Raw genomic sequence first — 25,397 nt, forward strand, 5'->3', positions numbered from 1 at the left:
CCCTCCCCACCCCCACTGTCTGATCCCCCCCACCCCCAGTCTGACACCCCCCACCCCCAGTCTGATCCCCCCCACCCCCACTGTCTGATCCCCTCCCCACCCCCACTGTCTGATCCCCCCCACCCCCAGTCTGATCCCCCCCACCCCCACTGTCTGATCCCCTCCCCACCCCCACTGTCTGATCCCCCCCACCCCCAGTCTGATCCCCCCCACCCCCACTGTCTGATCCCCCCCCCACCCCCACTGTCTGATCCCCTCCCCACCCCCACTGTCTGATCCCCCCACCCCCAGTCTGACACCCCCCACCCCCAGTCTGATCCCCCCCACCCCCACTGTCTGATCCCCTCCCCACCCCCACTGTCTGATCCCCCCCACCCCCAGTCTGATCCCCCCCACCCCCACTGTCTGATCCCCCCCACCCCCAGTCTGATCCCCCCACCCCCACACCACAAGGGGATGCCTCGACATGCTCGCCAAACATTTGAGAGGAATTGGCCGTTGAAGCCGGTGACTGAAGTTTCTAAGATTAGCAAGAGGCCCAAACGGGGTTTCCGCAGATTTTCCATGTTTGCAAAGGGACCTGGAACCACTTCAAGCCCGGATTGTCAGCAACCAAACTCCGGTAAAACGGGGCACTGCAGTCATTAACATTTAAATAAACTGCTAGAGGAGGGAGATTAGTGACAAGACGACATTAATTAATCCCCCAAAACCCCAAGGGTACATCAGGCAATCCCAATGGAGAGATTGGGCTAAAGCAGGGATATCAGTCCTTCAGAAAGCAGCAAGTGAACGTATTCAGGGTCTCTGAATCACCCGGAATCACAAACTACCCGTACCGGAGGCACCAAGGTGGGCACAGGCCCGACACAGGACAAGGCCTCATACCAGAGACAAGGCCCAAACCCCAGCCCCGGTGACCCCGGGTCGAGCCCTGCCTCTCCCCGAGCACACTGAGCCCCTTCCCTCCACGGTTCCCCCCACCCCTACCCTACCCACGGACCCATTCACTCCCCGGGGTTCCCACCCCCACCCCATCACTGATCAGTCTGTGCACTCTGGCACTGACCCTCCAGTCTCTGGCACAAAACACAAGATGGACACTCAGCTCTGCCCACATCCCTCCGGTCAGATACGAGCATTGGGTTGGGGAAAGGAGGGGGGGGAGGGGATTAAGTGTCCTCATCCCACAGACACAGCTGTTTCTGTGGGACATAAAAGTCAAACTGGAAGCATTTCTGGCAGCTTTTGATGCCACACTTGTAGGAGCTGGTTTTCCCAGCGGGATCTTTTGTCCGACAGTATTTCAGGAAGCAGGGGTACCATTCGACACACAGCGAATAGCGGCAGATGCAGCCCTTCCACCGATCCCGACTGACCCGACATCGTGGCACGTCCTCCGACACTTGGATTATCTCAAAGATCGAAGCATCGACACCTGAGGGGAGCCAGAGGAGCAACAGGTCAACCAGGGGTCAACAACCAACGCAGAATCCCAGCCCCACATCCCAGCTCCAACCTTCAAAGCCCACGGTCCCTCACAGCCCCTCCCGCACCACCCCTCCATGGTCCATTTCCATGTTGTATCATCAATGTAGGCTCAAGGGGCCAAGTGGCCTATTCTTGCTCCTATTTCTTAGGTATTTCTGCGTGCGCCTCTCTCACTTCCCCAAGAGAGGGAATTGTGAATGAAAGTGTCTCTCTCTGGGTAGAATCTCTGTCTCTCTGATAGGGCTGGAGATCAAAGGGGTGGAAGTTATGTTACAGCTGTGCAGAGTTCTGGTCAGACCCCATCTGGACACTGCGTTCAGTTCTGGGCTCCGCACCTCAGGAAAGATATATTAGCCTTAGAGGGGGTGCAGCGCAGATTCACCAGAATGATACCGGGGTTTAAAGGATTAAATTAGGAAGTCAGGTTGCATAGACTAGGCTTGTGTTCCCTTGACTATAGAAGATTAAGGGGTGATCTAATTGAGGTGTTTAAGATGATTAAATGATTTGATAGTGTGGACAGAGAAAAACTATTTCCCCTGGTGGGAGAGCCCAGAACAAGGGGGAATAATCTTAAAATTAGAGCCGGGCCGTTCAGGGGTGATGACAACCAAGGGTCTAGCGAGAATGAGGAACTGAGATATTAGTATTAGTAAAAAAGTAGTACTGGAGAAATTAATGGGACTGAAAGCCAATAAATCTCATGACCTGATGGCCTTCGTCCTAGGGTTTTGAAAGAGGTGGCTATAGAGATAGTGGATGCATTGGTTGTCATTTTCCAAAATTCCATAGATTCTAGAACGGTTCCCATGGATTGGAAGGTAGCAAATGTAACCCCACTATTTAAGAAAGGAGGGAGAGAGAAAATGGGGAACTACAGACTAGTTAGCCTGGCATCAGTAGTAGGGAAAATGCTAGAATCTATTATTAAGGACGTGGAAACAGGACACTTAGAAAATAATAATAGGATTGGGCAGAGTCAACACGGATTTATGAAAGGGAAATTATGTTTGACAAACCTGTTAAGAGTTTTTTGAGGTAGTAACTAGCAGAATAGATGAGGGGGAACCAGTGGATGTGGTGTATTTGGATTTTCAGAAGGCATTCGATAAAGTGCCACATAAGAGGTTATTAAACAAAATTAGGGCTCATGGGATTGGGGGTAATATACTAGCATGGATTGAGGATTGGTTAACGGACAGAAAACAGAGAGTAGGAATAAACAGGTCATTTTCGGGTTGGCAGGCTGTAACTAGTGGGGTACCGCAAGGATCAGTGCTGGGGCCTCAGCTATTCACAATCTACATCAATGATTTGGATGAGGAGACCAAATGTAATATATCCAAGTTTGCTGATGATACAAAGCTGGGTGGGAATGTAAGTTGTGAGGAGGATGCAAGGAGGCTTCAAGGGGATATAGACAGGCTAAGTGAGTGGGCAAGAACATGGCAAATGGAATATAATGTGGAGAAATGTGAAGTTATCCACTTTGGTAGGAAAAATAGAAAAGCAGAGTATTTTTTTAAATGGTGAGAGATTGGGAAATGTTGGTGTTCAGAGGGACCTGGATGTCCTTGTACACGAATCACTGAAAGTTAACATGCAGGTACAGCAAGCAATTAGGAAAGCAAATGGTATGTTGGCCTTTATTACAAGAGGATTTGAGTATAAGAGTAAAGACGTCTTACTGCAATTATATAGGGCCCTGGTGAGACCACACCTGGAGTATTGTGTACAGTTTTGGTTTCCTTACCTAAGGAAGGATGTACTTGCCTTAGAGGGAGTGCAACGAAGGTTCACCAGACTGGTTCCTGGGATGGGGGGATTGTCCTATGAGGAGAGATTGAGTAGACTCGGCCTATATTGTCTCGAGTTTAGAAGAATGAGAGGTGATCTCATTGAAACATACAAAATTCTTACAGGGCTTGACAGGTAGATGCAGGGAGGATGTTTCCCCTGGCTGGAGAGTCTAGAACCAGGGGTCACAGTCTTAGAATAAGGGGTCGGCCATTTAGGACTGAGATGAGGAGAAATGTCTTCACTCAGAGGGTGGTGAATCTTTGGAATTCTCTATACCAGAGGGATATGGAGGCTCAGTCATTGAGTATTGATAGATTTTTGAATATTAAGGGAATCAAGGGACATGGGGATAGTGCAGGAAAGTGGAGAGGAGGTAGAAGATCAGCCATGATCCTACTGAATGGCGGAGCAGGCTCGAAGGGCCGAATTGCCGACTCCCACTCCTGTTTCTTATGTCAGGAAACACTTATTCACACAAAGGGTAGTGGAAATCTGGAACTCTCTCCCCAAAAAGTTGTTTAAGCTGGGGGTCAATCGAAAATTTCAAGTCTGAGATTGATAGATTTTGTTGTGTAAGGGTTAGGGAACCAAGGCGGGTGAATGGAGGTGTAGATCAGCCATGATCTCATTGAATGGCGGAACAGGCTCGAGGGGCTGAATGGCCTCCTCCTGTTCCTCTGGTCAGTCTGTGTCTCTCTCTCGCGTTCATTTCACGAACCTTTCTCCATCCAGTGTTTCACATCACTCTCTCTCGCATACACAGCGTCTGTGGCATCCGCACACACATTGTGTACGTGGACACTCAGTGGGCTGGCCCTGCTGTAATTCACCGCCACATCCATGTACAGGTGCTCAGGCCCTCGCTGCTCCTCCGCCACTCGCACCGCCCTTGGATTCTTCTGTAGCAAGAGAGAAAATGTTCAGTGTCGGAGGGGCAGCGACATGGACACGGGGAGGGCGAGGGACACGGAGCACGGAGGGGTGGGCGCTGGGCAGTGCTGGGAGCAGTGAGCAGGGAGGGGAAGGCACGGGACAGGGAGCAGTGAGCCCAGGACGGGGCGGGCACAACACAACAAAGGTCATATTTCAAAATCAAAACTAAAACATTGCGGCAACTTTTAAAATTTTGTTCCTGGGATGTGGGCGTCGCTGGCAAGGCCAGCATTTATTGCCCATCCCTAATTGCCCTCGAGAAGGTGGTGGTGAGCCGCCTTCTTGAACCGCTGCAGTCCGTGTGGTGAAGGTGCTCCCACAGTGCTGTTAGGGAGGGAGTTCCAGGATTTTGACCCAGCGACGATGAAGGAACGGACGATATATTTCCAAGTCAGGATGGTGTGTGACTTGGAGGGGAACTTGGAGGTGGCGGTGTTCCCATGCGCCTGCTGCCCTTGTCCTTCTAGGTGGTAGACGACGCGGGTTCAGGAGGAGCTGCCGAAGAAGCCTTGGCGAGTTGCTGCAGTGCATCTTGTAGATGGTACACACTGCAGCCATGGTACGCCGGTGTTGGAGGGAGTGAATGTTTAAGGTGGTAGATGGGGTGCCAAAGAAGTGGGCTGCTTTGTCCTGGATGGGGGTCGAGATTCTTGAGTGTTGTTGGAGCTGCACTCATCCAAGCAAGTGGAGAGTATTCCATCACACTCCTTACTTGTGCCTTGTAGATGGTGGAAAGGCTTTGGGGAGTCAGGAGGTGAGACACTCGCCGCAGAATGCCCAGCCTCTGACCTGCTGTTGTTGCCACAGTATTTATGTGGCTGGTCCAGTTAAGTTTCTGGTCAATGGTGACCCCCAGGATGTTGATGGTGGGGGATTCGGCGATGGTAATACCGTTGAATGCCAAGGGGCAGTGGTTAGACTCTCGCTTGTTGGAGATAGTCATTACCTGGCACTTGGGTGGTGCGAATGTTACCTGCCATTTATCAGCCCAAGCCTGAATGTCATCCGGGTCTTGCTGCATTCGGGCCTGGACTGCTTCATTATCTGTGGAGTTGAGTTGTGAATGGCGCTGAACACCGTGCAGTCATCAGCGAACATCCCCACTTCTGACCTTATGATGGAGGGAAGGTCATTGATGAAGCAGCTGAAGATGGTTGGGCCTAGGACACTGCCTTGAGGAACTCCTGCAGCGTTGTCCTGGGGCCAAGATGATTGACCTCCAACAACTACATCCATCTTCCTTTGTGATAGTTATGACTCGAGCCAGTGGAGAGTTTCCCCCCCCGCCACCAGTTCCCACTGACTTCAGTTTTACTAGGGCTCCTTGATGCCACACCTGGTCAAATGCTGCCTTGATGTCAAGGGCAGTCACTCTCACCTCCCCTCTGGAATTCAGGTCTTTTGTCCATGTTTGGACCAAGGCTGTAATGATATCTGGAGCCATGACTTGAGAAACAGAATCAAAGAACGTCACATCCCAAAAACAGGCTATTCAGCCCATCAACTCTGTGCCAGTGTTTTCCTCCAAATGAGCCACCCAGTCTAATCCCACTTACGTGGGAGATTAAGTGGGTGGGTAGCGTCCATGATTGGGGAGAGCATACGCGGGCTGTGGGCAAATGGTTTTCTGATTCTATGTTTTATGTTAAGATCAGGAAAAGTTTAAGGAATGTTGGGGTCTGAATCCTTCATTAAGGAATGGCCTGTAAGGGTTTGGAGACAGACGTCACTGGGATTGATATCCGCACTCCACTGAAGCTCTCTGACCCATATTCAGTTCTAACCCTGCAATGTTGTAACTAGAATTTGAGAGCATGCCCGTCACTGAAAGGACAGTTCTACAAGAAAACAGCAGCTCCAATACCAGTGCCGAGCAACCCCATCCCCAATGCCCCCATTCCCACCCAGTGACTAGAACTCAATCACTGTGGAGAAGGACTGATCACATCTCATTCTCCACCTTTCAGGAGACTTTTACACTGAGTGACACAAAGAGTCACCTTGCAAACCTGCCCACAGGAGGAGCTCAGAGAAGAGGCCAAAGAAGAAAAGGAAGAGGGGACAGGAATTAAGTTTGAGGGTCCCTCAGTTTTCGGGGGGTTCACATCTCACCTGTCGCAGTTTTGCCATCGATTCACTCGGAATAATCTCATTCTTGTGAAGCCTGGTGATGAAACACAAGCCCTGAAACTGTGTCTGACCTCGTTCCATCTCCCCCAGGATCAGGGAACGGATAATCTTCACATCCTGTTTTAGGAGGGAAAAGAAAAGGAGACAAAAATGTTATTAATATTGTGGGGAAATTCAGACATGTAGCAGGATGAACCAGAGACCCCCTGTGTGGTAGTTCAGATACCCAGCCACTGGAAGGACCTGTCTGTGACCCAGCATCAGTAGAGCCCAAGTGTCCAATGAGAGGGACTTTCCCACAGGGAGGGTCCAAACTGGGAGACTTCACAATAAAAACATCAGGCTGCAGCTCGGCAACTCGCACCTCAAACAAACACCAGGGGAGTTTTCCCAGAATGTGTTGCCAACTTTTAGTGACAGGATTCCTGGACCTCCTGCACCCCCTCACCCACACCCCCTCACCCCCACACCCCCTCACTCACACCCCCTCACCTCACCCCCACACCCCTGCCCCCAGACTGCATTTCCAGAGGTTTGTGTGAATGGCGACACCATTTTCTCAGGGATTACATTTTAAAACGATTCAGGGAAAGGATCTGATCAGAAATCTCTGTCCACAGGATGGCGCCAGAAACCTTCAAACTCCATCGATCCTCCTGTAAGGAATCTATCCTCCCAGAGATGTCGGGGAATATAGGGTCTAATGAGAGGGAGGAATTGAATGAAATCAGTATTTGTAGGGAAATGGTGTTAGGGAAATTGACAGCATTGAAGGCCGATAAATCCCCAGGGCCTGATAATCTACATCCTAGGGTACCTAAGGAAGTGGCCCTAGAAATAGTAGATGCATTGCTGGTCATCTTCCAAAATTCTATAGACTCTGGAACAGTTCCCATGGATTGGAGGATAGCTAATGTAACCCCACTATTTAAGAAGGGTCGTAGAGAGAAAACGGGGAATTATAGACCGGTAAGTCTGACATCGGTAGTGGGGAAAATGCTGGAGTCCATTATAAAAGATGTAATAGCAGCGCACTTGGAAAACAGTGACAGGATCGGACAAAGTCAACATGGATTTACAAAAGGTAAATCGTGCTTGACTAATCTACTGGAATTTTTTGAGGATGTAACTGGTAGAACAGATAAGGGAGAACCAGTGGATGTGGTGTAATTGGACTTTCAGAAGGTTTTCGATAAGGTCCCGCATAAGAGATTAGCGTGTAAAGTTAAGGCACATGGGATTGGGGGCAAGGTACTGTCTTGGATAAAGAACTGGTTGGCAGACAGGAAGCAAAGAGTTGGAATAAACGGGTCTTTTTCCAAGTGGCAGGCAGTGACTAGGGGGGTACTGCAGGGATCGGTGCTAGGACCCCAGCTAGTCACAAAATATAAATATATAATATATAATATATATATATGATCTAGACGAGGGAACTAGATGTAATATCTCCAAGTTTGCAGACGACACAAAGCTGAGTGGGTGTATGTGCTGTGAGGAGGATGCAGAGAAACTCCAGTACGATTTGGACAGGTTGGGTGATTATACTGCATTTGCCATGCATCTGCCCAATGTGGATAAATGCGAGGTTATCCACTTCGGTGGCAAAAACAGGAAGGCAGATTATTATCTGAACGGCAATAGATTGGGAAAAGGGGAAGTGCAACAAGACCTGGGTGTCCTTGTGCACCAGTTGCTGAAGGTAAGCATGCAGGTGCAGCAGGCGGTTAAGAAGGCAAATGGTATGTTGGCCTTCATAGTGAGAGGATTTGAGTACAGGAGCAAGGATGTCTTGCTGCAGTTGTACAGGGCCTTGGCGAGACCACACCTTGAGCATTGTATGCAGTTTTGGTCGCCTTATCTGAGGAAGGATGTTCTTGCCATGGAGAGAGTGTAGCGAAGATTCACCAGACTGATACCTGGGATGGCAGGAATGACATATGAGGAGAGATTGGGTCGATTAGGCTTATATTCGCTAGAGTTTAGAAGAATGAGAGGGGATCTCATTGAAACTTATAAAATTCTAACAGGACTAGACAGACTAGATGCAGGAAGGATATTCCCGATGGCGGGGAAGTCCAGAACCAGGGGTCACAGTCTAAGGATAAGGGGTAAGCCATTTAGGACAGAGATGAGGAGGAATTTCTTCACCCAGAGAGTGGTGAACCTGTGGAATTCTCTGCCACACAGGGCAGCTGAGGCCAATTCATTAAATATATTCAAGAAGGAGTTGGATATATTTCTTGAGGCTAAAGGGATCAAGGGATATGGGGAGAAAGCAGGGACAGGGTACTGAATTTGGATGATCAGCCATGATCGCATTGAATGGCGAAGCAAGCTCGAGGGGCTGAATGGCCAACTCCTGCTCCTATCTTCTATGTTTCTATGAATCAGCCAACACCCCTCCTGGCCTATCTCCCCCCCCCCCCCCCCCACCGCCACCCACCCCAGTCAATGCCCCCAACCCGGCCAACACCCCCCCTACCCACCCCAGTCAATGCCACCAACCCGGCCAACAGCCCCCCCCCACCCACCCCAGTCAATGCCCCCCCCCGGCCAACACTCGAGCCAACCACCCGAGTCAATGCCCCCCCCCCCCAGCCACCCACCCCAGTCAATGCCCCCCCCCGGCCAACACCCCAGCCACCCACCCGAGTCAATGCCCCCCCCCCCCGGCCAACACCCCAGCCATATCCAACCCCCCCCCCCCATCCGCCAGTCAAGTTCCGCAAAAACATGGAATTGTGGGGAGTTTTGTAAACTTATTCTAAGCATGTGATGATTGATCGGAGATACTCGGCGCCTCTCCCTACAGGAAGACAGACTCTCAAGCCCAGCTCACTCAATACAATACAATACAAATCGCTTTATTGGCATGATAAGGTACATCTTATGTTGCCAAAGCATCAAAATACAATTATGGTTGAACACATAAACGCGGTTCCATTCATACAGTGTATAAACAGGTATATCCCTGAGTTTATAAATATACATTCGCCTTGTTTATATATACTCTTGTCTTAGTTTACTGGTTGTCCCTCTGTTCATGGCAAGCTGTAACATAGTGTGCCGCCAGTGTTACACAGCTTCTCTCCTCCCCCAGTAGGAATGGGAGTTTTTGGTTGTCAGTCAGATTTCTGAGAATTTTTGGTAGAAATTCTCTCTGATGCCCTGATATTTTCCACAGGCTGTGAGGAAGTGCATCTCTGTCTCAACTACTCCCTGACTGCAGTGAGAGCATATCCTGTCTTCTCTTGGCAGCCTGGTCTGCCTTTTTCGATTGCTAGGCTATGTTCGCTAAGTCTGTACCTTGTCAAGGTTCTTCTCAGTTTGTTATCCTTTACCATGGTCAGGTAATCAGCTATGTTGTATTGTCTGTTTAGGGCCAAGTAGCAATTGAGTTTGCTTTGGGTTTTTGTTGTTTCTGCCCAATATGACAGATATTTTTCCTTTTGCTTTGCGACGATTGTGTTGGGTCGAATTCTTTGTGTTACCCTGTCACTGTCCTGGGACTGGTTATTGTTAGTATTGTTATTAGTTACTTTAGAGAGTCCCAGGACTAGTTGACTGAGGGTATTCTTCTTTATGGTCAGCTCTTGGCATTTCAGGGCGTCGTAGTGATAGCATTGGGGGTTGCTCATTTGTAGGTGATTCCAAAATTTGGTGGCTCTTTTTTGGATAGTGATTATTAATGGGTATTGGCCTAGTTCCGCCCTCCGGAACTCAGTGATTGACCCGACTCCATTGACACAATCTCGGGGCAGCTCATTTGACTGTTGTAGATTCACTCAAACTACCACTGGAAAGATTCTGTTTTTAAATAAAACTTCTGATAAAAGCCTTTGATCAGCTTGAGGCTCAAGTTAAACGTCACATTTCGCAATCTTGCCAAGGCCCTTATCAAATATTTTAAATGCTGAATGGCCCAATAAACAGCTTGCTGTCAATGCGCAGATAACAGAGTCCAAGGCAGAACCAAGTCCCCTTAGGAAAGTCCCCCCGTGGATGCGGAACTGGAGCAGAAAGCAGCGTGACCTGTGTGGATCAAGGGAGGCGGCCTGTGAGTTCACCCACAGTCTAGATCTAAAACAGGTGTCTGAGCAACAACAACAACTTGCATTTATATAGCGCCTTTAACATAGTAAAATGTCCCAAGGTGTTTCACAGGAGCGATCAGACAAAACTTGACACTGAGCCACATAAGGAGATTAGCAAAAGCAAAATAAATACTGTGGATGCTGGAAATCTGAAATAAAAACAGAAAATGCTGGAAATACTCAGCAGATCAGGCAGCCTCTGTGGAGAGAGAGACAGTTAATGTTTCAGGTCGATGACCTTTCGTCAGAACTGGCTGAAAAAGGGTCATCGACATGAAACGTTAACTCTGTTTCTCTCTCCACAGATGCTGCCTGACCTGCTCAGTATTTCCAGCAATTTCTGTTTTTATTTAAGGAGATATTAGGACAGGTGACCAAAAGCTTGGTCAAAGAAGTAGGTTTTAAAGAGGATCTTAAAGGAGGAGAGAGAGGCAGAGAGGTTTCGGGAGGGAATTCCAGAGCTTAGGGCCCAGGCAGCTGCAGGCACAGCCGCCAATGGTGGAGCGATTAAAATTGGGGACGTGCAAGACTTTTTTTATTCGTTTATTTGGATGTGGGCATCGCTGGGATGGTCAGCATTTATTGCTCATCCCCAGTTGTCCTTGAGAAGGCCAGAAATGGAGCAGTGCAGAGATCTCGAAGGGTTGTAGGACTGGAGGAGGTTAGGGAGATAGGGAGGGGCGAGACCATGGAGGGATTTGAAAACAACGATGAGAATTTAAAACCAGGAGCCAATGTAGATCAGCGAGCACAGGGGGGATGGGTGAACGGGACTTAAGAACATAAGAAATAAGAGCAGGAGTCGGCCATTCGGCCCCTCGAGCCTGCTCCGCCATTCAATAAGATCACGGCTGATCATCAACCTCAACTCCTCCACTTTCCTGCCCGATCTCCATATCCCTTGATTCCCCTAGAGTCCAAAAATCTATCGCTCTCAGCCTTGAATAAACTCAAAGACTCAGCATTCACAGCCCCCTGGGGCAGAGAATTCCAGAGATTCACAGCCCCCTGGGGCAGAGAATTCCAAAGATTCACAACCTTCTGAGTGAAGAACGTCCTCCTCATCTCAGTTTTAAATGGCCGACCCCTTATCCTGAGACTATACCCCATAGTTCTAGACACTCCAGCCAGAGGAAACAACCTCTCAGCATCTATCCTGTCAATCCCCCCTCAGAATCTTGTATGTTTCAATGAGATCCCCTCATTTCAGGGTCAAATATGACACCAAGGTTGCAAACAGTGGGGTTCAGTCTCAGACCGATGTTAGGGGGAGGGATGAAGTCGGTGGCTATGGAACGGAATTTGTGGTGGGGACCGAAGACAGTATTTCCATACTTTTGATTTATTTTCCATTCACCAAGTTAGAGAGAGCAGAGAAATGAAGTGTCAATGTCGTGGCCAATATACTGGACAACTCTGGGCTGATATCAAACACCCATCCTGTCGCTGGATTCTATCACCGTTACTCAATCCTATTTCTCATCTACATATTCGTCTCAATATTCAGTTGGAAGAAATTTCTGCTCATCCAGAACTGAATGTCGAACAAGCAGTCTGACAGTGGAGAGTTCGAGAGAAGTGGTGGTGAGGTGGAGCTGGGTGTCGTCAGTGACATGTGGAAACAGACGCTGTGTTTTTGGATGATGTCACTGAGGGGCAGAATGTAGAGTTGTCCAGTATACTGGCTATGACATCGCCACTTCATTTCCCTGCTCTCTCTAACTTGATGAATGGAAAATAAATCAAAAATACGGAAATACAGTCAGTAAATGCTGCTGTGATATGAATAATGGAATCAGTGTCAAAAATCAGGGAAGCAGGTTTGTGAGCAGGGAAAATGCAAGCTTTTTCATTCTTAATCATTCAAAGTAAAATAAGGAGTTACATTTTCCTTTTTTACCAGGTGCCCTTTTACCAGTGACGGGGACAGGCCGGGTGGGGGATGATTTGCCCGAGCGAGGTTGAGGCAGGACAATGTGGGTGATCCTAGAAATGGAGGGGACATTGGGGTCTGAAGTGCAGCTCAGGGTTGAATATATTGTTAACAGTCAGGTTCAGTCTAGACGTGGCTGCACTATTGGCAGTGCCTGCAGCTGCCTAGGCCCCATGCTCTGGACTTCCTTCCCTTAAACCCCTCCACCTCCCCAAGACCCCCCTTAAAACTCAGCTCTTTGAACAAGCTGTTTGTCACCCCTCCGAATACCCCTTCCTTTAAAAACTTGGGTGAAATCAGCACCTTTCCATGAGTCTGTCTAAAGCCTGCACTGGCCATTCACATCCAAACCCCAGCAACCGGACTAGCCGACAGTCTCGGTTTGTTGGGGAACCAGTGTCCCTGGGTAATAGTTAGGCTTTGTTTTGACCAGCCTGGAGCGAGCTTTTCCAAAGAGTAACCGTGGCGGGATTGCTGCAGTGACACCGTCCTGGGATCTCATGGTTCCCATCGGAGGACATTCCTCGGTTATTAGACTGAACATGTTGGAGGTGTAATCTGCCCTGCTGTCAATATTGAGAAAACCTTGGTGCACTTCGATGCAATTATCTGAGCACCAAGGGTGGAAAAGGCTTCTCCATTCTGGTCACTGGCAGTCAGTCCCTGCCACCGACTAAGCTCATCAAGTTCTTGATGTATGGACAGTGTTTACTGGGCACTGATGTGTGTTCACTGACACCCAGCTCGATGTGGTTAGGTTTCTCCGCTCCCCTCTATCTTGCACCGAATGCAGGAATCGTGGAGCACTCATTCCGAGCGGACCAACAATGGCCAATCAGCATCGGCTGGGCCAGTCAGCACCAGTTGGGGTTTGCACAATGTTTAAAGCCACACATCCTGTCCCACAATTCAGGCCGTGCGTTGCAGGGTGAATGCTGCAGGGAATGAACCTGCTGCGACACTCACTGCCGAGTGTTAAATTCCAGGTTATGCACATTCACTTTGCACACAAACAGTTTGTATTTATAGAACACTATTAAAATGGCAACAGGTCCCTGGATAGTTCACTGAGGTGACAATGGTCCATGTAGAAGATTTAGTGGTGATGACCAAGGGTTAGGTTTTGAGGACCTTTGGGTGGGAGGGGGAAATCTCCAGCAATGAATGAGAGGGGGGGGGGTAAAGGAGGCAAGAGCTGGAATAGCAGAGGGGACACAGATACTGGACTGGAGGTCACAGGGAGGAAGGGGCGGGGCCCTGGAGGAATTTGTTTCATTTTTCATGTAAAAGTGTGAAAGAGGAGAGTTGAAGCAGCAGTGTTGGAGATGTGGGGTTGATGTAGGATGGCCAGGCGCGGAGGAGAGAGTTGGGGGAATTCAAGCCTGGATTGACAAAGGTGTGGGTGAGGGTTTGGGAGGGGGGGGGGGGGGGAGAAGAATGGCCCGGTGACACCTGGGAGGCGAGATCTGAAACACAATACAGTCAAACCCAAGGCCAAGGTTAGACACCATCAGAGTGAACCGGATCGAGCAGCCAGGGAAGGGACTCGAGGTCTGGCACGCAGAACATTCGCCAGGATTGGGGAGAGGGGCAACAAACATAATAATGACACCCCTTCCAGGTGAAACAGCGATTTACTTGTACTTCTTGCAATCTTGTATACTGTATTCGCTGCTCACGATGCGGTCTCCTCTACATTGGGGAGACCAAACGCAGATTGGGTGACCGCTTTGCGGAACACCTCCGTTCAGTCTGTAAGGGTGACCCCGAGCTTCCGGTCGCCTATCATTTTAATTCACCGCTCCACTCCCACTCAGACCTCTCCGTCCTTGGCCTCTTGTATTGTTCCACGGAAGCTCAACGTAAACTCGAGGAACAGCACCTCATCTTCCGATTAGGCACTCTGCAGCCTTCCGGACTCAATATCGAGTTCAACAATTTCAGATCATAAGCTCGGCCCCCATTTCATTTTCTCTTGTAATTGTTCCACTCCTTTCCCCACCCCCACTTTCCTTTTGTTTCTCTCTCACACCTGGCAGCTATCTTTTGCCCTGCCAGTACACTTTACACCTAATCTCAGCCTATTACCATCTCACGGTGGCATAGTGGTTAGCACTGTTGCCTCACAGCGCCAGGGACCCGGGTTCAAATCCGGCCTCGGGCGACTGTCTGTGTGGAGTTTGCACATTCTCCCCGTGTTTGCGTGGGTTTCCTCCGGGTGCTCCGGTTTCCTCCCACAGTCCAAAGATGTGCGGGTTAGGTTGATTGGCCATGATAAAAAAAATTGGCCCTTAGTGTTAGGGGGATTAAATATGTGGGGTTACGGGGTTACAGGGATAGGGCTTGGGTGGGATGGCTGTCGGTGTAGGGACCGGGTGCTAGGGTTTGGATGATCAGCCATGATCTCGTTGAATGGCGGAGCAGGCTCGAAGGGCCGAATGGCCTACTCCTGCTCCTAGTTTCTATGTTTCATCTAGCTTCTAATCTCTTTTACTTCTTTTGTTTCTTTTATTCTTTTGTCCGATCGCAGCCCTGCCTTCGATCTAGTTTCTTTTCTTTCCAGTTTTGAAGAAGGGTTCGACCTGAAACGTCAACTCAAATTTCTCTCCACGGATGTTGCCTGACCTGCTGAGTTTTTCCAGCATTTTCTGTTTTTATTTCAGATTTGCAGCATCCACAGTATTTTGCTTTTGTAAAGTATAACTGTGTTAGTTAGTTGCTCTGGTTGTCAAGGCCCGGCCGGACTCGTCACTTTAACAGCGACAGATCCCAAGGCACCTCACAGAGGGCGACGACAGAGAGAGCAGGAGCTGGGTGAGGGGTCACGGGAGGAGACTGAAGACAATGGAGGGAGGTTGTGAAGTTGGATGTAGATGAGCAAGATGTAGATCCTCAATGGCCCTACAACCAGTGGTGGGGCTGGAGGTTCAGTGGGACAGATTGTAGGCAGTAAAGTTCCTGATAAGTTGGAGTCGAGTGGGAAAATATTGGGAGTCAAGCTTCGAGGTGACAAACTAGTGAATAAGGAGCTTGTGTTTGGTAGCTCAGAGGCAGTTAAAGAATGGAATCTGTTTCGAGATCAGCAATAAAGCAGAAGTGAGGTAATGAGCAGGTAGTACAATGAGGGACGCAGTGAAGCGATGACTCCGCATCACTCAACACATGGACCTAAAGAGTGGAAGAAAGCTCTCTGGGCAAATCTGATGGGCCCATTGCCACAATCTGACCTTTGGACCGTGGAGCCAGCCGGGAAACACGTGTTCCAAGCTTCGCTCACACTTCAAAGCCTCAACACTATCTAAAGGAAGGAAAGCCAGTCAAATTCTGCTGGTTTTTCTGCTCTTGATAAACTGGCCTCTCCCGGAGAGAAGTCGGGATTTACAAACAGCTGTCAATCTACAGAAAATCCAGCAGCAATTAGCCTCTTACTGACTTCAAGGAGTACCTTTAAAAGGGACAGGCCAAGATCTGCATTCACAAAACATCCCCAGCAATGTCAGCGCTCACCCAGAAGGGATGGGAACTCAGGGAGCAGAACCAGAGGGAGCTCCGTGACCCATGAGTGTGAACTGAAATCACGGAGAGTCAGTGTCTGTGGAACTGTACCCCAGCGAGAGTCAGTGCCTGTGGAACTGTACCCCAGTGAGAGTCAGTGTCTGTGGAACTGTACCCCAGCGAGAGTCAGTGCCCGTGGAATCCATACCCCAGAACCCGTGGAACTGTACCCCAGCGAGAGTCAGTGTCTGTGGAACTGTACCCCAGCGAGAGTCAGTGCCTGTGGAACTGTACCCCAGCGAGAGTCAGTGCCTGTGGAACTGTACCCCAGCGAGAGTCAGTGTCTGTGGAACTGTACCCCTGCGAGAGTCAGTGTCTGTGGAACTGTACCCCAGCGAGAGTCAGTGTCTGTGGAACTGTACCCCAGCGAGAGTCAGTGCCTGTGGAACTGTACCCCAGCGAGAGTCAGTGCCTGTGGAACTGTACCCCAGCGAGAGTCAGTGCCTGTGGAACTGTACCCCAGCGAGAGTCAGTGCCTGTGGAACTGTACCCCAGCGAGAGTCAGTGTCTGTGGAACTGTACCCCAGCGAGAGTCAGTGTCTGTGGAACTGTACCCCAGCGAGAGTCAGTGTCTGTGGAACTGTACCCCAGCGAGAGTCAGTGCCTGTGGAACTGTACCCCAGCGAGAGTCAGTGCCTGTGGAACTGTACCCCAGCGAGAGTCAGTGCCTGTGGAACTGTACCCCAGCGAGAGTCAGTGTCTGTGGAACTGTACCCCAGCGAGAGTCAGTGCGTGTGGAACTGTACCCCAGCGAGAGTCAGTGCCTGTGGAACTGTACCCCAGCGAGAGTCAGTGCCTGTGGAACTGTACCCCAGGGAGAGTCAGTGTCTGTGGAACTGTACCCCAGCGAGAGTCAGTGCCTGTGGAACTGTACCCCAGCGAGAGTCAGTGCCTGTGGAACTGTACCCCAGCGAGAGTCAGTGCCTGTGGAACTGTACCCCAGCGAGAGTCAGTGCCTGTGGAACTGTACCCCAGCGAGAGTCAGTGCCTGTGGAACTGTACCCCAGCGAGAGTCAGTGCCTGTGGAACTGTACCCCAGCGAGAGTCAGTGCCTGTGGAACTGTACCCCAGCGAGAGTCAGTGCCTGTGGAACTGTACCCCAGCGAGAGTCAGTGCCTGTGGAACTGTACCCCAGCGAGAGTCAGTGCCTGTGGAACTGTACCCCAGCGAGAGTCAGTGCCTGTGGAACTGTACCCCAGCGAGAGTCAGTGCCTGTGGAACTGTACCCCAGCGAGAGTCAGTGCCTGTGGAACTGTACCCCAGCGAGAGTCAGTGCCTGTGGAACTGTACCCCAGCGAGAGTCAGTGCCTGTGGAACTGTACCCCAGCGAGAGTCAGTGCCTGTGGAACTGTACCCCAGCGAGAGTCAGTGCCTGTGGAACTGTACCCCAGCGAGAGTCAGTGCCTGTGGAACTGTACCCCAGCGAGAGTCAGTGCCTGTGGAACTGTACCCCAGCGAGAGTCAGTGCCTGTGGAACCCATACCCCAGCGAGAGTCAGTGTCTGTTGAACTGTACCCCAGCGAGAGTCAGTGTCTGTGGAACCCGTAACCCAGTGAGAGTCAGTGTCTGTGGAACTGTACCTCAGCGAGAGTCAGTGTCTGTGGAACTGTACCCCAGTCAGAGTCAGTGTCTGTGGAACTGTACCCCAGTCAGAATCAGTGTCTGTGGAACCCGTACCCCAGTGAGAGTCAGTGTCTGTGGAACTGTACCCCAGTGAAATCCAGTGCCTGTGGAACTGTACCCATGTTAGAGTCAGTGCCTGTGGAACCCAAAACCTAGTGAGAGTCAGTGTCTGTGGAACCCGTACTCCAGTGATAGTCAGTGCCCGTGGAACACGTACCCCAGTGAGAGTCAGTGCCGGTGGAACAGTACCCCAGTGAGAGTCAGTGCCTGTGGAACTGTACCCCAGTGAGAGTCAGTGAATGTGGACACTGTACCCCAGTGAGAGGCAGTGCCAGTGGAACTGTACCCCAGTGAGAGTCAGTGCCCGTGGAACTATTCCCCAGTGAGAGTCAGTGCCTGTGGAACTATACCCCAGTGAGAGTCAGTGTCTGTGGAACCCGTACCCCAGTGAGAGTCAGTGCCTGTGGAACTGTACCCCAGTGAGAGTCAGTGCCTGTGGAACAGTACCCCAGTGAGAAGCAGTGTCTGTGGAACCCGTACCCCAGTGAGAGTCAGTGCCTGTGGAACCCGTACCCCAGTGATAGACTGTGCCTGTGGAACTGTACCCCAGTGAGAGGCAGTGCCTGTGGAACTGTACCCCAGTGAGAGGCAGTGCCTGTGGAACTGTACCCCAGTGAGAGGCAGTGCCCGTGGAACTATACCCCAGTGAGAGTCAGTGCCCATGGAACACATACCCCAGTGAGAGTCAGTGCCTGTGGAACTGTACCCCAGTGAGAGTCAGTGTCTGTGGAACCCGTACCCCAGTCAGAGTCAGTGTCTGTGGAACTGTACCCCAGTGAAATCCAGTGCCCGTGGAACTGTACCCATGTTAGAGTCAGTGCCTGTGGAACCCAAACCCTAGTGAGAGTCAGTGCCTGTGGAACTGTACCCCAGAGAGAGGCAGTGCCTGTGGAACTGTACCCCAGTGAGAGTCAGCGTCTGTGGAACCCATACCCCAGTGAGAGTCAATGAATGTGGACGCTGTACCCCAGTGAGAGTCAGTGCCTGTGGAACTGTACCCCAGAGAGAGTCAGTGCCTGTGGAACTGTACCCCAGAGAGAGGCAGTGCCTGTGGATCTGTACCCCAGTGAGAGTCAGTGTCTGTGGAACTGTACCCCAGTGAGAGTCAGTGCCTGTGGAACTGTACCCCAGTGAGAGTCAGTGTCTGTGGAACTGTACCCCAGTGAGAGTCAGTGCCCGTGGAACTATTCCCCAGTGAGAGTCAGTGCCTGTGGAACTATACCCCAGGGAGAGTCAGTGTCTGGGGAACCCGTACCCCAGTGAGAGTCCGTGCCTGTGGAACTGTACCCCAGTGAGAGTCCGTGCCTGTGGAACTGTACCCCAGTGAGAGTCAGTGCCTGTGGAACTGTACCCCAGTGAGAGGCAGTGTCTGTGGAACCCGTACCCCAGTGAGAGGCAGTGTCTGTGGAACCCGTACCCCAGTGAGAGGCAGTGTCTGTGGAACCCGTACCCCAGTGAGAGGCAGTGTCTGTGGAACCCGTACCCCAGTGAGAGGCAGTGCCTGTGGAACTGTACCCCAGTGAGAGTCAGTGCCCGTGGAACTATTCCCCAGTGAGAGTCAGTGCCCGTGGAACTATTCCCCAGTGAGAGTCAGTGCTTTTGGAACTGTACCCCAGTGAGAGTCAGTGTCTGGGGAACTGTACCCCAGTGAGAGTCAGTGTCTGTGGAACCCGTACCCCAGTGAGAGTCAGTGTCTGTGGAACCCGTACCCCAGTCAGAGTCAGTGTCTGGGGAACCCGTACCCCAGTGAGTCAGCACCTTCAACAAAAGGAGGGGAAAAAGAAAGAGAGAACACACAAGATACTTGGATAAAGAGAAAGATGTTCCTGCACAGAGTGAGTGAGTGAGCACGAGTATGAAATGCAGACAGTAAGAGAGGCCAGTGGAGAACAGGAGGAGCTTTGTGTTTGGGTTTGACAGCACGGCAGTGACGCAGCTTGTCCTTGTCACTGAGGGTGGAAGAAGCCCAGAGGAAAGGGTGCAGTGTTCAGGAAATAACCGGGGATGTGGGGGTCAGAGTACTAGGAATGGAATATTCCAGACTCTGGTCCTCCCATCAATCTCAGCTACCAGAATTGAACAGAACATCTCGGGGAGGTCTGGTGCTGAAAGGGTTAATCTTTTAACATTGCAACAGTTTAGATGAAAAAGGTTAATCGCAATCTAATTGCTTCTAGAATCCAGGGACATTTCTGTGCCGAGTCCCGAGGGATGGGCCGAAGGCTAGAAAGACAATGGGAACGAATATTCTTAAATCGCACTTCCTGCAGGATTTGGACAAGTTACGGCAGAACCCAGGACACACCCAGTGTGGAACAGAACACATCGTGGGAATCAGCCTGTGCTGTGATGCAACGCGGCAAGACTGCGCTCAGAATACTGCAATTTACAATCAGCTTCCCAAAGAATTTCTGAAAATAAATGCACCAACCTTCACACCAAATACAGTTACACTGCGACCCCCCCTGGCCCCTCCCCCCAGCCCAGTTCAAAACTAACAACACCCCAATTACCATCAACACATCTGCTGGGGAGCAGGGGGCCTATTCTTAGTCACACTTCACATCATCACAAGATGAAACTGAGTTAAAAACAATTACCGATGAACACACCAAGTTCATGACGTTCACTGCATCCCTCACACTCCCGATTACAGCAGCACGGGATTCAAAGATCAACATCAGAGAGAAACCTGGTATCGCCCTCTGTCCTCAACCACTTCCTGCCCCTTTATGGGGGTGCAGGCAGAAAGGGGCGACTCTCTGCTCTGGGAGAGTTCAGGGTCCAATGAAATGCGCTGATGCAGTGCTTCATTAACAGTACGTGAGCAGAGGTCCTATTGATTCCTCGGACTGTGCTCTGTACGTTTAGCCCACTGTGAATGAAAGAGTTTCTGAATCAAACAGAACCCTCAGAGAGATTGACGTACATGTGCGTAAAATACGGAGACCCTGTCCTGATCACAAGGGAGCTTCAGTTACACTCCTGGGTCCCATAACCACACCGGGATATATGGGGAGGGAGGAGGAGAGGGGGGGGGGGGGCGCGGTGGAGGAGACGACGGAGAGGGAAGGGGGTCAATTTCCATAAAACATTGGCCTCAGATCACTGAACGAGAAGAAAGTTCTGGCACACCTGACATTGTACGAACAAATCTCTCTCTACCGCCTGGTCTCCGCTGTCCCAAACTCCACTATTGGTGCTGGGGGGGGGGATGGGCAGGAAATGAGCCTCCAGATCCACCAAACCCTCCTAGTCAGAAAAAACAAAGAAATCTCACACACAACTGGCAGAGAGTCACAGACTGACACAGTTTCAGTGTTGTGTTTATGCCAGTTATTGGTAATTAAAAGTCACAAATAATTAACCTCTTATTCTACCAATTCTTAAGTATTTTTATTTAGAATGCAAGTTCTGGATTGAAGGGGTTGCTGTGCTCAACCATGAGGGAGCTGCCACACTGGCATTAATATAAGTGGCCCTCCCCCAGCAACCCCCCCCCCATCCTCCCCGAGGATTGGCCACCTCAGGTAGCAGGGATCCTGACACCCGTTGGGCTATATCACAGTATGACCCGCATGTTGATACAGATGTGGAAAGGTCACTAAGCACAGCTAAGCTCTACAGGACTGTAGATACTAGAGTCCCGCGCCATGGCATCCAACTCTTCCTTAAACGATTCCTGGGTGTGCCTTTTACTTCCTAAAGCCCATTCCACCACAACATCAGTTGTTAATTTGCCGATCTGTAGTCCGACCCAGTGCCCACGTCCCTACTATCTGGTTTATTGTCAAATAGTGCTCAAGATTAAATTTTTCTGTGCAGGTTTTCCTCAGAGTTTTTATGACACCAATACCAGCGGTGTGCTGTTCTCTGCACTACCTCCAGGTCTTGACTGTCTCCTTGTGTTTCTGGACACAGTACTCAAGGTGCAGTCTGACTATTGCACTGTCCAATCAAGAGAAACCCAACAGGCAACAAGTCCTCACTGATGGACATTAAAGTTTGAAATTATGGGCATGTACAGCTGCAACATCAGTGCGCCCCAGCTCAGGAACACAGCTGCTCACAAGATCTAGGATGTAAAACAAAACCACAGCAGAATGTGCCACTACATTCCCATAATATTTATAATTCCAATATCGGAAGCAGCTGAAAATTCAGTCAGTCCCTGTGATACTTTGTTAAAAGCTCAGCTTCTGGACATTGGCTGCAATCACTCGATGACTGGATGAGGTATGAATGCTTTGCCAAGCTCATTATAGAACTAGACAGCTCGGTAAGAAAGGGTCCAACAGGTAGGACACACATGGCTGTACCTGGCAAATACTAATGCCTGCTCTCAGACCTCAAAACAGAATCCCACTCAGTCTGTTTCTGATCACACGCTACTCTGTTCCTACATTATTTACTCCAGTGCCCTCGTTTCCTGTTGGTTCTCTCTCCAGCGCAACCATCACCTTGACAGGTGAGACAATCTTGAACAACATTCAACAGGAGATAGTTTGTTAATTCCCATCCCACCTGCTCTTCTTAAAGTCCCGCTCCCTAACTGATTGAGAATCCCTCCCACCCGATTCCCTCATTGAGAGGCTGTGGCAGCTCCAAAACTGCAGGAAGTGGAGCAAAAGGAAAATTGTCAGAGGTGAAATAGGGGAAAGTCAAAAATAATTTGGGTGATTGGGCAGAAGCATGGCAGATGCAATATAATGTGGATAAATGCGAGGTTATCCACTTTGGTGGCAAAAACAGGAAGACAGATTATTATCTGAACGGCAATAGATTGGGAAAAGGAGAAGTGCAACGAGACCTGGGTGTCCTTGTGCACCAGTCGCTGAAGGTAAGCATGCAGGTGCAGCAGGCAGTTAAGAAGGCAAATGGTATGTTGGCCTTCATAACTAGAGGGTTTGAGTACAGGAACAAGGATGTCTTGCTGCAGTTGTACAGGGCCTTGGTGAGACCACACCTTGAGTATTGTGTGCAGTTTTTGTCGCCTTATCTGAGGAAGGATGTTCTTGCCATGGAGGGAGTGCAGCGAAGATTCACCAGACTGATTGAAACTTATAAAATTCTAACAGGACTAGACAGACTAGATGCAGGAAGGATGTTCCCGATGGCCAGGGAGTCTAAGGATAAGGGATAAGCCATTTAGGACAGAGATGAGGAGGAATTTCTTCACCCAGAGTGTGGTGAACCTGTGGAATTCTCTACCACAGAAGGCAGTGGAGGCCAATTCATTAAATATATTCAAGAAGGAGTTGGATATATTTCTTAAGGCTGAAGGGATCAAGGGATATGGGGAGAAGGCAGGGACAGGGTACTGAGTTTGGATGATCAGCCATGATCGCATTGAATGGCGGAGCAGGCTCGAGGGGCCGAATGGCCGACTCCTGCTCCTATCTTCTATGTTTCTTTAACAGCAAGCGATGAAAGTGAGGGAGAGAGTGAGAAACGTGTCTGCTGGTGACACCCAGTTTCCCTCCCCCTCTCACAGGTTGTTTGTCTGACATCCAAGTCTTGACTGAGCTGCAATTTCCTCCAGCCTTCACTGGGAGACCAAAGTCATTGACCCTGTTCCGACCCTTATTCTCTCCATCACTTAGACCACCTACACCCACCCTCAATGGTCACCTCACTGTGTGTCTGAGCAGCCAGAACATCTTCACCAAAACCTTCAGCTCTGACCCCTGCACTGTCACCGCACTGTCTCCTTCAACTCCAGACTTCACACTGGCTGTAGGGGGTGGAGAGCTGAGATTTTATGAAATTTGTTGGGAGTCTCTGTCCTCCCGCGGGTTTCGGGAGGTTCCCCTGGGGTTTCGGGGTTCCCCCGGGGTTTAGGGGGTTTCGGGGTTCAGGGTTCTACCCCATCCCTACCTGTCTTAAGTCGGCGATCAGGGTGATGAGGCTGCCGTCTCCTCTCTTGAACTCGATGCTGATCGAGTCCGAGTCCGTGTCCGCTTCCAGCGTCTCCTCGGCGACCTGTCCGTCCGCCAGCCGGACCCGGACCCTCAGCCCCGCGGCCAGAGCTGGCGCCGGTCCGGCTCCGGACACCCACAGCGCGGCCAGCAGGAGCAGCAGCGCTCGGCGGAGATACGCCGATCCCGGCTCCAACTGGCGGAGCATCGCCGCAAAACTTCAGCAACTTCCCGCAACTCGGCAACAAGTTCCCAGGAACCCGGGCGGCATCTCCCCGGAGCCCGGCAACAATTCCCGGCTCGGATCCCAAACTCTCCCAACTTCTCCTCCCGGGATCTCCCGTCACTTCCTGCAGCTCCGCCCGCCCTGCGCAGCTTTAGAGCCGCAACTGCCTGGCTCCCGGGAATGAGCCCCGCAATTCCCCCAAACCTGGCTTAAACCCCAAAACAGGACACCAACCTCAATACAGTGGCATCAACCTTAATACAGGGAGTCCATTCCCCAAGAAGGGGAAATCAACCCTAAAATAGGGATGTCATCCCCAATAAAGCAGCAGCACCCCGAACCCCCCTTTACAGGCCACACCCTAATATGGCCATTAACCCCCTACAAGAACATCAACCCTGCAAACTCCAATATAGGGGGAGCAACCTTAATGAGGCAAATTGTCCCCAATAAATGTCAGTGTTGGGGCATCTCTCCAAACATACCCCCAATCAGGAGGAGAACAGCTTGCACAATAAGAACATAAGAAATAGGAGCAGGAGTAGGCCAATCGGCCCCTCGAGCCTGCTCCGCCATTCAATAAGATCATGGCTGATCTGATCCTAACCGCCAATCCACTATCTTAGAACCATCTCCTGAATTTAACAGAATTAGACACACGAAATAGGAGCAGGATCAGGCTACACGGCCCCTGGGCCCGCTCCGCTACCCACAGGGCCATGACCGATCCGAACCTAGTCTCATGTCCAAATTCCTGCCCGCTCCCCGTAACCCTTAATTCTCTTTACTTCTGGGAAACTGTCCATTTCTGTTTTAAATTTATGTAATGATGTAGCTTCTACAGCTTTTTGGGGCAGCATATTCCATGGACCTACCACCCTCTGAGTGAAGTAGTTCCTCCTCATCTCAGTTTTGAAAGAGCAGCCCCTTATTCTAAGACTATGCCCCCTAGTTCTAGTTTCACCCATCATCGGGAACATCCTCCCCGCATTCACCCGATCCAACCCCTTCACAATCTTATATGTTTCAATAAGATCGCCTCTCATTCTTCTGAACTCCAATGAGTAGAGTCCCAATCTACTCAACCTCTCCTCATATGTCCATCCCCTCATCCCCGGGATTAACCGAGTGAACCTTCTTTGTACTGACTCGAGAGCAAGTATGTCCTTTCTTAAGTATGGACACCAAAACTGTACGCAGTATTCCAGGTGCGGTCTCACCAATACCTTGTACAACTGAAGCAATACCTCCCTATTTTTATATTCTATCCCCCTAGCAATGAAAGCCAACATTCCACTGGCCTTCTTAATCACTTGCTGCACCTGCATACTAACCTTTTGAGTTTCGTGCACCAGGACCCCCAGATCCCTTTGTATTTCAGTACTTTCCAGTTTCTTGCCATTAAGATAATAACTTGCTCTACGATTTTTCCTGCCAAAGTGCATAACCTCACACTTTCCAGTATTGTATTCCATCTGCCAAATCTCTGCCCACTTACTTAGCCTGTCTATGTCCCCTTGCAGGTTTTTTATGTCCTCCTCACTCACTACTTTCCCTCCCATCTTAGTATCATCTGCAAACTTTGATATGTTACACTCGGTCCCCTCCTCCAAATCGTTAATATAGATTGTAAA

At 50.3% G+C, this 25,397-nt stretch overlaps 1 protein-coding gene across 1 annotated transcript; it reads right to left on the bottom strand.

Annotated features, from left to right (window-relative positions):
- Positions 1–437: 437 nt before the first annotated feature.
- On the bottom strand, positions 438–23,942 carry oafa (OAF homolog a (Drosophila)). Its single transcript, XM_085967615.1, has 4 exons — positions 23,497–23,942; positions 6,337–6,471; positions 4,010–4,190; positions 438–1,438 (listed from the first exon to the last, which is right to left on the bottom strand). Exons 1-4 carry the CDS (start codon positions 23,743–23,745, stop codon positions 1,173–1,175), a joined length of 831 nt encoding a protein of 276 aa, XP_085823741.1. The 5' UTR covers positions 23,746–23,942; the 3' UTR covers positions 438–1,172.
- Positions 23,943–25,397: the final 1,455 nt, after the last annotated feature.

Source organism: Somniosus microcephalus, chromosome 26 (genome assembly GCF_052327205.1).
Source record: "Somniosus microcephalus isolate GS21.2 chromosome 26, FLI_Smic_1.0, whole genome shotgun sequence".
NCBI classification, from domain to species: Eukaryota; Metazoa; Chordata; class Chondrichthyes; order Squaliformes; family Somniosidae; genus Somniosus; species Somniosus microcephalus.